The sequence below is a fragment of the Cricetulus griseus genome (genome assembly GCF_003668045.3).
Source record: "Cricetulus griseus strain 17A/GY chromosome 1 unlocalized genomic scaffold, alternate assembly CriGri-PICRH-1.0 chr1_0, whole genome shotgun sequence".
NCBI lineage: Eukaryota > Metazoa > Chordata > Mammalia > Rodentia > Cricetidae > Cricetulus > Cricetulus griseus.
In genome coordinates, this window is record NW_023276806.1 from 187,504,172 (window position 1) to 187,519,477 (window position 15,306).

At 40.4% G+C, this 15,306-nt stretch overlaps 1 protein-coding gene across 1 annotated transcript in view; it reads left to right on the forward strand.

The window, feature by feature from the left end:
- Abcb4 (ATP-binding cassette, sub-family B (MDR/TAP), member 4) overlaps positions 1 to 15,306 on the forward strand; it is a 50,617-nt gene that overhangs the window by 20,294 nt on the left and 15,017 nt on the right. The window contains 9 exon segments of the mRNA NM_001243987.1: positions 34 to 147; positions 1,145 to 1,255; positions 1,459 to 1,584; positions 5,536 to 5,739; positions 6,601 to 6,771; positions 7,769 to 7,930; positions 11,298 to 11,474; positions 12,301 to 12,447; positions 13,856 to 13,960. Coding sequence (NP_001230916.1) covers positions 34 to 147; positions 1,145 to 1,255; positions 1,459 to 1,584; positions 5,536 to 5,739; positions 6,601 to 6,771; positions 7,769 to 7,930; positions 11,298 to 11,474; positions 12,301 to 12,447; positions 13,856 to 13,960 — 1,317 coding nt within the window.

Sequence of the window (15,306 nt, forward strand, 5' to 3'; positions counted from 1 at the left end):
GTGCCTAACTGTTCTCCATGCTCTTTTGCTCAGGTGTTCTTCTCAATCCTCATTGGGGCTTTCAGTGTGGGGCAGGCTGCCCCCTGTATTGATGCTTTTGCCAATGCAAGAGGAGCAGCTTATGTGATCTTTGACATTATTGATAATGTGAGTCTTTCGTTATCTGAAAGCTGAGAGAGTCATTGTGGTGTTGATAATTGAGTATGGCTGTAGGCTACACCTTTTGAATCATATGTACTACGTTAGTTAAGAAAATACATTGTTACAATGGGAGGCTACTGACCCCGCCACGGTATTGAATGCCATAAGATGACTCTACAAGTTTATCTGATAATATAATAGCACTAAGCTCACCTGTGAGTGTTTATATCCATCCATTACTATAGCACAGGATAAATTTTTTTCTGATTTATCTCCTTATTATACTATAGGCAGATGGAAAGTATTAGGATTTCTATATAGAACAGTGTGTGTGGAGATAAATTGTTTATAGGACCAAATTAACAGCGAGTGTTGCTATGAGGTTTCCTTTTCTCACTGAATTGTCTATTTTTGACCTTAAATCAACTATACTGAATAAATTGGTCTGGGTACATTGCAAATGGAAGATTTTACATACTAAAGTATGTTATTGCATTTACACAGTTAAAATTTAAAGCTGATAGCTAAAATTAGAGAATTAGATCGAATTCTGAATTCTAAATATGTTGAAAGTTTACATAGTTCCTAAATAATGCTGTGCTCACCATTCAATTAGCCTTCTTGACCCATTCTGCTGTATATCTGACCATTTAGAAAATCTATAATGTATGCCAAAAACTGGAAGTGAAATGTTGCATGAGATGAAATGAATATTCCCTATGCACTTTTCAGGAAAAATTTTTCAGTAAATCACACACACACATGTATACACACACATGCACAACATACATGTACACATACACATGAGCATACATGTACCACAATAGGCACACATTTAGACACATGCACATGCACACACACACCGCACCTTCACTGTGTGTTTGCTCACACGGAGGAGATCACGTTCTTCCAGGTTCTATACTTGATTTTGATGAACCCTGTTCCTTAAACATCTAATTGCTTATTCTTTGATAAAATAGTCATTGAATTTTGTTTTATTTAGAATCCTAAAATTGACAGTTTTTCAGAGAGAGGACACAAACCAGACAGCATCAAAGGAAATTTGGACTTCAGTGATGTTCACTTTTCCTATCCATCTCGGGCTAATATCAAGGTACCATCAGCAATACTGGAACTCCCAGCTTAAGTTCATGATCACCATACTATAGTCTAATTCTTGGGGGTTTTGTGTGCTTTGCGCTATTGGAGTTAAAGTCTTAAAACTGATACCCCTTCCTGCCAATTCTAAATAGAATTGAATTGCTCCTTCCTTGGAGCTGTGGTGTGAAGTGTGTTTTGCCTTGCTTTCCCCTGCAGATCTTGAAGGGTCTCAACCTGAAGGTGCAGAGTGGGCAGACGGTGGCCCTTGTTGGCAACAGTGGCTGTGGGAAAAGCACCACTGTCCAGCTGCTGCAGAGGCTCTACGACCCCACAGAGGGTACGGTAAGTGGGAAGAACCAGGTTCCCCAGCTCAGGAAGCTGGTCATAAATAAATAGGCTCTAGATATTGTTTTCTTACAAACACATCTGTGTGTGCATCTGATCTTGGCAAGAGCACACAGTGTTGCAACACATTGGGACAAAAACATGTATTTTTGGGCAGAGGGACAGATGCTTTCAATGAAAAGCCTTGAAACAACGGGACCTAGCAGAACTCTTCTGTCAACCCAACACTGAGAGAATGGCTCCCCACGAGTCTGATTTGACCAAATAATTTCCACATAGTTATTCTTGACAGCCTAGTAATTGTGGCCACAAGCATTTTAAAACAGCAATTAAATTAAGCAAAAATGGTTGTGTTCTTTAGGTTTTGGCTATCTAAAGGAAACCAAGGCATAACACAGACAAATCTGAATCTCTTCCTGGAACATGGAGGGTCAGAACAGGTTAGAATCATCTTTTTTTTTTTTTCAGGGAACACACATACCCTTCACCTAGATATATTAATTGTCTGTATTTTGACCCACTTACTTCATTCTCCTTCAGAATAAATTTCCTAAGAGGGATATTCTCTTGTATAGAGAATGATGATCAGAATTATTGCAACACTAAGTATAAACAATACTAATTCACTTTAAATTCCTCTTTGGTTGTCCAAACTTAAGGACATTGCATTTCCTGATATTAAAATGTTAGGCAACAACTATGAAACACAACTTTACAAAGGACTTTAGCTCTCTTTCTGTTGCCTTGACAAACACCATGACCAAAAGCAACTGTGGTTAGGAAAGGTTTTATCTGGCTCACACTTACCCTGTCCATCATTGAGTCAGGACAGGAGCTCATGTGGGGTCTTGGAGCAGAGGTCATGGAGGAAGTAAGTGTGCTTGCTGGATCTCTCAGGATCATACTCAACTACACTCTGTAAACCCATGACCACCTTCTCATGGAATGGAACTACCCACAGTGTGCTGGGTGCTCCTACATCACTTAACAGTTTCCTATTTCAGAAATTAATGTGGATCTATGAAAGCAGCCCTGCTGATTTTAGGATATGAACAAACAAATGATTTGAGAAGAAATGTAGAGAGCTATTTTTCACACACACACACACGCATATATATGTATATGTATATATATGTGTGTGTGTATATATATATAGACACATTATATATATGATATATGACATATAATATATATGATATAGAATATGTGTATATAAATGAGAGTTTGTGGGTGTGGAAGGGGAGGAGGATCTGGGAAAAGTTGGAGCAAGAGGGTGAATGTACCAAAACAATTAAGTTTTAAAAGAGAAAATATATATAGATTTTAAAATACTTTTGAGAAATGGTCAGTTTAAATTATTGTCTGTGGTAGATTCTGGGAGGAGGGCAAACATTCCTTTGTATACTCCTACCCCCAAGAGCCCATAAGGCTCTAATAGATAGTTCCAGCTGGGTGTTGGTGGTGCACGCCTTTAATCCCAGCACTCAGGAGGCAGAGGCAGGCGGATCTCTGTGAGTTCGAGGTCTCCAGAGCGAGTGCCAGGATAGGCTCCAAAGCTACACAGAGAAACCCTGTCTCAAAAAAAAACAAAAACAAAAACAAAAACAAACAAACAAACAAAAAATAGATAGTTCCAAACCCATGGTCACATAGATGGCAGTGGGTCAAAAAAACATAGCAAAAAAGACATGAATGAGGGAAAGAACTTGTAGGGAGGAGAGAGAGTTGGCAGGAATGGGAAGAAGAAAAGAGAGGATTGGGGGAGGAAATTTTAAAAAAATGCATTAAATACATACATATGTATTAAATTGCCAAAGAACTAACGATTAAAAAATAGTCAGCATTAACAAAAGATTTAAACTACTCTGCAAAATTTCACCACAAAAAGTGTTTAAAGACTGGTGCAAAATGGGAAGCAAATTCTAAACAATTTTGGCTCCTTGGAAACAAAAACCGCTGCATGTGAGGGTGGCGAGCAGGCTCATCTCTTCAGGGGCAGGTGCGCTTGTGCTCTGTGTGCCAGTGCTCTTGCATTTTTCGGGGGCTGAAGTAACATCAATGAAGGGTATTACTTAAATAATTCTAATTGAGAATTTGTTGCATTTTCAGCAGATTTTAAAACATTTTTAAGTTTTACAGAGATTTTAACCTTTAAACAACAGATCTTAAAACAACAACAACAGGTGAGTCTAACAAAGACAGAACAGAGCAGCAGATGCTTCAGAAGAAAACAGACTACCTGGCCATGACCCGGCAGCAACCTGGCTGAGCTGGTTTTGTGCAGCTTGCTCACTGTTCACAGGTGTTGCCTGTGGCCGTGCTGGTGCCATGTAATTGAATATAGGGAACAGGGTTGACACAGCAGGGCTAGACCTGCATTTTTTTTTTTCTTAAATAGTTCCCAATTGTGTTTTCATCATTTCTTTTCAATATATAACTTTTATAACAAATTACTAGCTTTGATCTTGTAGTTTAAAATTGCAGGGAAACTGGGGCAATCTTTTACTGAGCTGGAGCTTAGAGAAAATGAATATTTAAATTTTAAATTTGCACATTTCATCTTTGTCCTGACATGAGTGCTTGTAACAAAATCAGCAGCAAAAACAAAAATCAAAAGCCAAAAACTACCTGTACTCAGAATACAGCTGAGGCATGGAGTTTCTTCACTGAGTCCCCTCCCTCCCCAGGGCCACCCCAAACTTACATCCTGTGTCTCGTTGAGTGTAAAGCTACTACTCGGAGAGAGAAAGCACTTACATGTCACAGAAGCCGTTGTGTTGTAGGGAAGGGTCATTGCCATTAACGAACTCTGTCACTGTACTCGGTGAATAATGCATGTTACTTTTCTTGTATTAAAGATGCCGTGATTTGTACAAAGTCTGTATTTTGCAGGATGTCTGGTTAAGAAGCATTACCGGTAGGAATGGATTGATAGTTGAATAACATTTTTTATAAAAAAAAAAAAAGGTCAGCAATGGGTTCCAGTCCTAGTAAGGTACAATGAAGATGTAATATATATTTCTGCTAGTGCTGCCCACTACTAAATTACTTATAAAGAGTTGTTTATTTAGCTTTTATTCATCAAGGAATAAATGCCTGACAAATGACAGTAAATCAATTGATATTAAGAAGGAAAAAAATCATTCTTCTCAAGTTAGTAATTCTTTGCCTTTATAACAATTTTTGAAAAAAGGAATGTTCATGGAGGGACACTGTCTCAGCCTAGGTACACAGGGGAGGGACTAGGCCCTGCCCCAATGAGGTGATAGACTTTGATGATCTCCCATGGAAGGCCTCACCCTCCCTGGGGAGTGGATGGGGAGTTAGTGGGGGGCATGGGAGGATGAGAGAGAGAGAGAGAACTGGGATTGGTATGTAAAATAAGATGGTTTCTAATTTCAATAAGAATTAATAAAAAATTGTATCAATTAAAAAAGTTAAGAAATGATAAAGTAAATGGCGGTATGTTAAGCATAGCAAAACAAAATGTCATTTAAATGTATGTGGGCTAGTTAGGTAATGGGGCATTTTTAACTTAAATTATTATTGGTAATTAAAAACAGTGGCATGCCTAAAACACAATTGGGCAGGATGGGTTGCAGAGGGAGAGTACTTGAGTAGGCCTTGGGGTCATTTTTTTTTTTCAGCACTACGACAAATAACTATAGATCCAAAATTTCTTATGAAGGATAACTGATAACTCACTCTTGAAAAAAACTATATATATATATATATATATATATATATATATATATATATATATGTAAGGAATATAAGGAGAAAGTATGGATGCTTTACTTATTCCTGCATATTCTGTTTAAACTTAATTGTTATATCTAACTTTCCGTGACTTCAATACTAGCTAAGACTTTCTTACAGTAAAGAGCCCTTGTGCCTCAGAAATTAGGTTGTTTAAAGTACTGAGTAGGAAATCTTTCTTCCTTTCAGATTAGCATTGATGGGCAGGACATCCGGAACTTCAATGTCAGGTACCTTCGGGAAATCATTGGCGTGGTGAGTCAGGAGCCGGTATTGTTTTCTACCACGATTGCTGAAAACATTCGCTATGGCCGTGGGAATGTAACCATGGAGGAGATAAAGAAAGCTGTCAAAGAAGCCAATGCTTATGAGTTCATCATGAAACTACCACAGGTAAATGTAGGCAGAAGTTTCTGTCCTTCAAGCCGCTCCCCAAGGAACCACACAGAGGATTAATATTAATTATATATGCTCAACCAATAGCTTAGGCTTGTTACTACCTAACTCTTACATTTAAATTAACCCACATTTCTTATCTATATTTTGCCATGTGGCTTGGTATCTTTTCTCAGTATGGCGTACCCATCTTGCTTCTTCCTGCTTCCTGAGGGACTCCTCAGACCCTGTCCTTTTCTCCCAGCATTTTCAATTTGGCTCTCTTACTAACCTTATCCTGCCCATCTATTGGCCAGTCAGCTTCGTTATTGAACCAATCACAATGACATATATTCACACTGTGTAAAGGAATAGTCCACATTCCTCCCTTTTGTCCAATTAAAAAAAGAAGGTTTTAACTTTAAAATAGTAAAATTATATACAGCAGGTAAAGTCTCATTAAAATCAGAATTATAACACGAGCAACTGAGTTCTTCCTTCAAAGGCTAAGTTAACTTTTGTGTTACAATGTTGTTCAACCTTGCTGGGTAAATCTCTTGAATTATTCAGTTAAGGGTGACTGTATTTTGTAAGTAAATGATATAAAAACATATAGGAGATGTCGGTAATTTTTACAGTTCAGTGTTCATTTATTTTAATTTAGGATACATTATGACAGTCAAAGCTTCAGTTGTCTTCATCCATTTCTACAAATGCCACACTTTTGTATTTAAAATGTTCTAAGAAGGCTGACATATATGTAACTCAGTGGCGGAAGACTTGCCTAGCGTACTCAAGGCCCTGCCTGGGTTGATCCCCAACACTGTAAAATTGATTGAATGGATATGTTTCCAGAGTTTTTCTGGGTTCTCTGTTTAGAAATTTGACACCCTGGTTGGTGAGAGAGGGGCACAGCTGAGTGGGGGACAGAAACAGAGAATCGCCATTGCCCGGGCACTGGTCCGCAACCCCAAGATCCTCCTGCTGGACGAGGCGACATCAGCCTTGGACACAGAAAGTGAAGCTGAGGTTCAGGCGGCTCTGGATAAGGTCAGTATCTGGGACTAAACACCCGGGATGGGGGCAGGCAGCAAACTGGAATGTTTTGCAAATTTTTGTCAGTTCTTTTGGAATCTCGATTGAGAAATAAAGCCATAGGGCAAATGAGGTCATCTCTTGTGATTTATTGATTTCCCTTGGCCTGCTGCACTATCTGCAGAAAGAGGCCAGTGAACTCGGCTGGCTCCACCATGGTGCAATGAACCTAGGTCCACGCTTGTGGGAGGAACCGTTTAGTTCTGCTTCTTTCCTGCTCATAGTTTTTTTTGTTTGTTTGTTTGTTTGTTTTTGACAAAAGCATGTCTGCTAAAATATGTGAAGAAATTAATTATAATTTCCAAGTATTTTTCGATAATAATTTTTCATTATAGCATAGTGTCTATTTCTTCATTGTACTTTACTTTATTCCAAACTTTAAGTTATTTCTTTGTGGATTTATTAATTTTGTTAAAATAGTAAAAATACAAATACTTACTTTGAAATATATGTGAAATACATATAACTAAATATGTGACTATATATATGTATTTATTTGTAAATGTATGTACGCATATGAATTATGTTAAGATCAGTCTCTGGAGAAAGCTGTGACTTCATAATGACCTCCCTAAAATGTTTCTGCTGGAGTGTTCAGTGCACCATACAGCTCAAAGGTAGAGCTCATCAGACAAATGTGAAGACACTTATCAGGTCTAATAAAAATTTATTTGCTTGTTTATAACTTCCTTGAGTATCAGATACTACCATAGGCTTCCAGAGTAGTCTACCCTCATATTGAAAGGGTTGGCTTCCCCGCATGCTCTGGAACGCAGATGTGACTTTTATCTTTTATGAAGGAGTGGTGTCTGTGCTTTAAGCACACTGAAATATGGGATGTCACTCTCATTTACTTCATTACTTCATTTACGTACTACCCAAGGCCTGCTGATTGACAGCATGTTTGTACTGTAATCCCAATGTACTACAGATTTGTCTGTTTCCCCATTAGGCCAGAGAAGGCCGAACCACTATTGTGATAGCTCACCGATTGTCTACAGTCAGAAATGCAGATGTCATTGCTGGGTTTGAGGATGGAGTCATCGTGGAACAAGGAAGCCACAGTGAGCTGATGCAGAAGGAAGGGGTCTACTTCAAACTCGTGAACATGCAGGTATTGGTTGCCAAGGATGGTTCTCTTTGTTGTCTGGGTTGCTGTTACGGTAGTCTTTAACTTATTAAGAAAGATTACAGTTACATTCATACAAGGAAATAATGACTAGGATGAGGCATTACAATTAGGTAGAGCTGAAGCCTTAATTCAGAACCTAGGAAAGGAAGGGCTCAGGGGAAGACAGACAAATGCAGAATTCACAGTTAATGTGTTCATTAGAGCAATCATTATTGATTGTATGGGGAATATGTCCAAACTAACAGGTCCTTCCCAGTGGAAGGAAAAAGGCTTTGCAGACAAACTTGGTAAAGCGAATATCAACATGCATAGCTTTAGGAAGTGAATAGTTGATTTTTTAAAAATTGTTTGCTCTAGTCACTAAAATATTATTAGTTTGTCTTATATGTGCACTAGCATTTTATCAACCTTGCAGAATAAGTAACCTAAAACTTTCCTATGACTGTAGTTCACAAATTTTAAACTATGTATATTTGCTTTGTCATTATAATAGGCTCATACACGTGTATTTTAGATTTCCCCCTTTATATTCTAGACACACATCATGAAATATTATCATTTCAATTACTCAGGCATAATTATAAGAAATGTGAGCCGGGCAGTGATGGCGCACGCCTTTAATCCCAGCAATCGGGAGGCAGAGGCAGGCGGATCTCTGTGAGTTCAAGACCAGCCTGGTCTACAAGAGCTAGTTCCAGGACAGCCTCCAAAGCTGGGAAACCCTGTCTTGAAAAATCAAAAAAAAAAAAAAAAAAAAGAAAGAAAGAAAAAGGAAAAACAAAGAAATGTGTGAAGCTATTAGTTTCTCTAGCTGAATACTTAGCCTATTCAGGGTCTTTGCTCCCTATTTAAACATTGCAGAACAAGCACAAATTAAAACAATGCTAACAATTCCCTCAGTTTCCCAACAAGTCCCAACCCTGCTGAGAGTCGGTCCCGCATTTGGATTAGCAAACCTGCAGTGAGCCATTGCTATAAGGGTGAGTACCTGGCACTAAAGGGTAAGAGCTAGGAGGTTGCTGTTACAGAGGAAGAAAATAGATTGATGGTTTGTAGAGACTGGGCAGTGATATGGAGCATTAGGAAGAAGGTGATTGACAGGTACAGGGATGCAGGCAGAGGGGAGTAATAGCTGATGTTCTAGAGCACAGTAGGGTAACTATGACTGACAACAATTAGTTCTGTACTTCAAAACAGCTGGGGGTCATTTCCTTTTCAGTTGTGAGGACTAAAGCCAGGCCTCATTATGCAAGGTGAACATTCCACCACTGAGCTATAGTCTGAGCACAAGGAGAGAGGACTTTGAATCTCTCCAATAAAGGTGATCATTTTTTTTGAGGTAACCAATATGCCAGTTACCCTTATCAGTCATGATGATCGTATACACATGTTGAAAACATGCGCTGGTAGTTGGGGACAGTAGCTCAGCCAGTTGCATGCTTATCTTGTTCTCAGATAAAAAAAAAAAGTTAGATATGATGGCATGTACACTTGTGCTGGGTAGATCAGGTAGATCTTTGGGGACTTCTGGTTAGTCAGTCCAGCTTACTTGGTGAGCTGCGACCAATGAGAGACCCTCTTTCCAAAAAAAAAAAAAAAAAGAGGCAAAAGTTGGACAGCACCTGAGGAACAGAATCTGATGTTGTCACCTGTCCTTTGCTTACCTGTTCATTGGGGCACAAACACACTTACACACATACATCTGCACCCCACACATGAATACACACACACACACACACACACACACACACACACACAGTACCACATTGAGTTTAATCAATATGTGCAAAACATGTCAAGTAAAACAGATATATTAACATATTACATATATATATCCTAAAAAGTTAAAAAGTTACATGAACATCTGAGTCCACTGGAAAGCTACCGATGGTTTTTAAAGGATGGATTTATTATTTAGATCGTATCTCATTGTGCTATTTTTTTTTTTTTAAGAACCTAGAACAGAATAGTTACTGAAATTTTCAGATTCCCCAAAGAGTGGAATGCCAGGAAGTTTTATAATTACATTTTTTGTTGTTGTTTGTTGTTTTTGGTTTTGTTTTGTTTTTTGAGACAGGGTTTCTCTGTGGCTTTGGAGGCTGTCCTGCAACTACCTCTTGTAGACCAGGCTGGTCTCGAACTCACAGAGATCCTCCTGCCTCTGCCTCCGGAATGCTGGGATTAAAGGCAGGCGCCACCACCACCCGTCTCTTATATAAGGCCTCTTGATCACTTTCTATTTTAAAATATATGTAACTATAGTAGGTAGTGTTGTCACCTGGACAAGAAGACGGGCCTCTGGGGCATGCCCTCTTGAGTTAATGAATGATGTGGGAAGACACATCTTAACTGTGGGTGGAACCATGCCCTGGGCAGACAATCCTGGACTCAGAAGTGTAGTTTCGTTATTGCTCTCTGTTTCCCGACTATGGGCGTACTGTAGATGCTTTCTCAAGCTTTGGCTGGACTGGAACCTGCAATTGGCAGCCAATTAAAGCCCTTCTTTCTCCCTTCTGTTGCTTTTGTTCTGCTCTTTTATTACAGCAAATAATGAGGAAAAAAGAACAGAGACAGCAAGGGAATTTTAAATCCATTTTCGTTTTCATCTTGACATGATTATTAGCAAGGTGATATGATGACATGTGGGAGTCTCAAATGAAATAACTCCTACCTGTCCTTACTGTCCCACTTCTGTTTCGTCCATAATGACCTCACAGTACTACAAGAACTTTGGCTGGAAGACAACAGATTGCTCTAAACTCTGTATCATATTCTCTGGGCCTTTTTTCCCAAGAAAACTTGTACATTTTCAAACTGAATGGTGGTCCAATATGATTAAATGAGAATAAGAGCTACTTGGCAGTAGTGCAGCCAGATTTAGCCATATCGGGCCTTATTATTATTCCCTGTGAATAGGGCTTACACTGAATCACCTCTGCTGCGTCTACCAGGTCTGGGGTTCTCAGGGCCGGTGATTGTTTCTCCCTAGGTTTCCTCACCATGCCTACTTCTGAGTTTTGTTTTACCCTCCTAGTTTCTTGTTGGTCCTGTTAGAGAGATGGAGGATGGAATCATGGTGACCCTGAGAATTCACTTAATTAAGAGCTTTCTTTGCTCTCAAACCTCAACCTGGTTTTAATTCAATGTTGTAAAAAATGTGGATGCATGTAACATTCAGAGATGCTTTATTAATTCTAAACTTGGAGATTTTATTCATCTAGACACACACACACACACACACACACACACACACACACAGAGAGAGAGAGAGAGAGAGAGAGAGAGAGAGAGAGAGAGAGAGAGAGAGAGAGAGAGATACACCCAATGTAATGTCTTATCTCTCATTCAGACATCAGGAAGCCAGATCCTATCACAAGAATTTGAAGTTGAACTAAGTGAAGAAAAGGCTGCTGATGGCATGACTCCCAATGGCTGGAAATCTCACATATTTAGGAATTCTACCAAAAAAAGTCTTAAAAGTTCACGAGCGCATCATCACAGGCTAGATGTAGACGCCGATGAACTCGTAAGTTGTTTCCCACTCCAGTAAAGGCTTTGCCTTAGGGTTTTGCTGGTGAAATCTTTAGCCTTAAAGAATACATGGTTCTTACCATGGGCCACATGTCTCTTTAAAGAAAAGGAAATCTAATTTTTAAATGTATTTGACAGTGAATTAAACAAATGGGAATTAAAAATGGATTTCCAATGGAAAAACAGATAAAATATAGTCTTTGTGCTGAGATGTTTAATCTTACACTCAAATATTATATACAACTTTGTAGTCCATAGATAACAAAGCTGAGTCCTGGGAGCAGCATGAGATGATGAGAAAGGGGTTGTGATTGATTTGGCAGTACTGGGCAGAGTATGGAGGCCAAGCTCATGTCCTTTGGTTAATGATAATGATGCTGTTCTATATTTGAGAGGGTGTGGGTCCCTCTGATGGTGTCTATTGCCTCCTTTCATCTGATAGCATCACTGTTAGAAAGGCAAGGCCATATAGCCTCATACACTGATGGGAAAACTACAGCTCAGCTCATGGGGCCTAGCCTGGACTGGCACATGGAACCGGAGCTGAAACTTTGATCCTGCTGCCTCACAAGCTGCAGACCAGACAGCTGGCCACACCATACAAACTGCCACCTGTGTGTAAGATTCATGGTCAGCCCCGTGTCATCAGCAGGCACTGTTCTTTATTTTCTAGTCAAGGACGGGACTTCTTTTTTAGTCTACAAAATATTTGAGGCTAACAGTCATGGCTCCTCTTTGTCTACAACAACTTTGTCTACCGACACCAGCTTGTGTCTGTGGCACTGGTGACACTAGCTTGTTCTGATATTTGTATGTTCTAGGATGCAAATGTGCCACCGGTGTCTTTTCTGAAAGTCTTGAAACTGAATAAAACTGAGTGGCCCTACTTTGTGGTGGGAACGGTCTGTGCCATTGTCAACGGGGCCCTCCAGCCAGCGATCTCCATCATCCTGTCAGAGATGATAGCTGTAAGTGTGAACCATCCCATGGCAACCTGGGTGGAAACTGCTCAGCTCAGCCTCACCAGCTATGGGGTTAAGTAGCTTCAAAGTAAACTAAGCCAAAGCCCTTAATTCTCTCTTAAAGTCAAGCTTATTATAAGAGGAGTACGCTTTGAAGCATCCTGTTACAACACTAGCAAACTTACAAAGAATAAAGTCAATGAAGAAGGCACTCAGTTGTCATCACTTGGATGAAACCTGTGACAGATGTTGGCTCATATTCATTTCTAGAGAGGGACTGGCACTGGGCTCACAGGACTACAGGCCTGGAGGGGTCACGATGGAAGAGAGGGTGAATTCACATCCTAGTGTACTGTGAGCCCAAGTTCTAGGCACAGACTGGCCTCCATGTTGAGTGTGTGGGCAACAACAGGAATTACACTTTGCATCTGCATTGTTGTTTCTACATCTATAAAATAAACAGTTGAAAGAGTGTTTGAGGACGGAGAGCACATAGGTAACCATGGAGGGACATTTCAGAGTATCTGCCCAGTTGTACAGCCTCATATCCAATCATTAAATCCATTGAGGAATGTGTGTACAAAGTTATCCAAAATGTCTTCGTGTTGTGTAAACACCTTAACTCCCTCTATTCTTACTGGGGAGACTTGTTGGGTAAGAACAAATTGTCCTCCAACAAGCTGAAATGTGTTAGTCTCATGATGCTGGGCACTGATTTACATTAAGACCATAAACAAGCAACAAAAAAAAAATTAGGAAAGGACTCTCTGAATCTTACTAAATTTTAATATAAGACAACCCTTGGCTTTCTTGCCATTCAAGAGACACATGGCTTGCAGGCACATTTTTTAGGATCCAGACACTAGAAAGACAGTTCACAAAATAAGTTATGTTGTGCCTACAACAGCCACCTTCTTTTGGGGTCTCACACGAAACCCACAAACAAAAAGCCTTATATCGTGTCAGGTCCTTATATGTGTTTTAAAGCAGAGCATAAGGACAAGGGGGAGCAGAAGGTTGGTCTGAGTAAGCTCCTAGAGGGAAAGATTGAGGGCTGGGGCTTGGGGGACAAGGGAAGAGACATTTTAGCCCACTGCTGTGCTACAGATGACCCACAATCCCCAAAGTCACAGATGGCTCCAGGGCCTACAAGGAGGGAGAACCAGGAATTGTTTATTGGGATCGTGAAAACATGCTGGCAAATGGAGCGGAAGAGAAGCTATGTGACAATATGCATGTATGTAATGCCACTGAACTGTACACTTAATAATAGTTAAAATGGTCAGTCCTATGCCAGTTATTTGACAACCCCATGTATTCAAAAGCTACTTTCACAGATGTGACCATTGTCTAGGGAAGGAGTGAGCAATCTGGATCCAGCCATTCACATGGGTGTTTCAATGCCTTCTTCTAGATCTTTGGTCCTGGGGATGATGCAGTCAAGCAGCAGAAATGCAACCTGTTCTCGCTGGTCTTCTTGGGCCTGGGAGTCCTGTCCTTCTTTACTTTCTTCCTTCAGGTAAGCAGTGACAATTGCTCTTCAAGCACTCGAATGGAGAAATTAACTGCACTTCCAGCTCCTCACACTGAAATGAGTTGAGGAGGGGTGTGTGTGGGGGGGTACTCATTAGAGGGCACACTCCTTCACAGCAGGGGTGGGGGCCCGCATCTATGCAGACTACAAGTGTGTCTTTGGCAAACAGTCATTATCACTGAAGAAGACTCAGACTCACTCACTGCCAACTGAAGACAAACACAATACAGTAATGCCCTCTTCTTTTTGTTATTCCTTTCCCGAATATCAAGTAACTTTAAAATTTTTTCCTTCCTAACTGGCACACTATTAGAAAGAGCATATATTTGCACCCATATATTATGGACCTGGTCAGAAAAGGCTGGTCAAGGCCAGGCAGGTGGGTACATATCTATCTATGGTCCCACACAGGAAGCTGAGGCAGAAGAATTGAAAAGTAGAGTTTAGCCTGGACAAAACATTGAGGTCCTGACTCAAACAGATAAACAAGAACAAGAATTTGGTGGCTGTTTTTCTTTTCTACCTAATTAAGCTTTCCAAGCCATGCTCAATCCAGTGGGCATGAAAGGCTTCTCAAAGAAAACCCACAGTGCCAGCAGAATGTAACTAGTCATGTCCAGCTTGCTTCTCCTTTCTCATTATGGAGCCAGAGGCAACAGGAAGATGAGATTTTTATCTCAAAATCATTGCCTTGTTAGGAGCACCTTGGAAGGCAGCTCTAAGCCCAGGTTCATTGTGGAGTGGGATTCTGGGAGCTATAGGAGCAATGGGGCAGCATGCAGAAATCCTCCTGCAAAGGCAGGTGAGGACAGACTGTCCTCCTTAAGAGACCCACGAGGCAGCTGCACGTCTATATTCATTCCCGGCTTAGTCAAGAGTTCAGCAATGTATACTCACAAGTGCCGGCATTGCCCCAGCACTTGTAGCATTACTGGAGCCCAACCATCCTCCATGCTCCAGAAGCAGTTCAGGTTCTGGACGTCTACCTCCTCTCCAGCTTGGACACAGTTGTTAGCGAGAGGGAAATTGTCTGGCAAGGAGGCTTGGAGAGGAAGCGAACCTAATTGTTGGCTAGTCCAGCAGCAGGTGGGACCGTGCCAGTGGGAGGGGAGAGGTGAGGGGCAGAGAATATCCTCTTTCTACAGCACAGCAGCCAAAGTGTGTCTGTGTAGAATTTCATTTCTTGTTTTCATTATGTTGGAAGTGTTAGGAACATGCCAAACATTCTAGTGCAATATGGTATCTTGGTTGCTGAGATGCTGCTCTTGAAAGTCATTGAAATGTTAGAGAAGCCAAAATGGGACACATACAGGGTCTCATTATTACAGTTC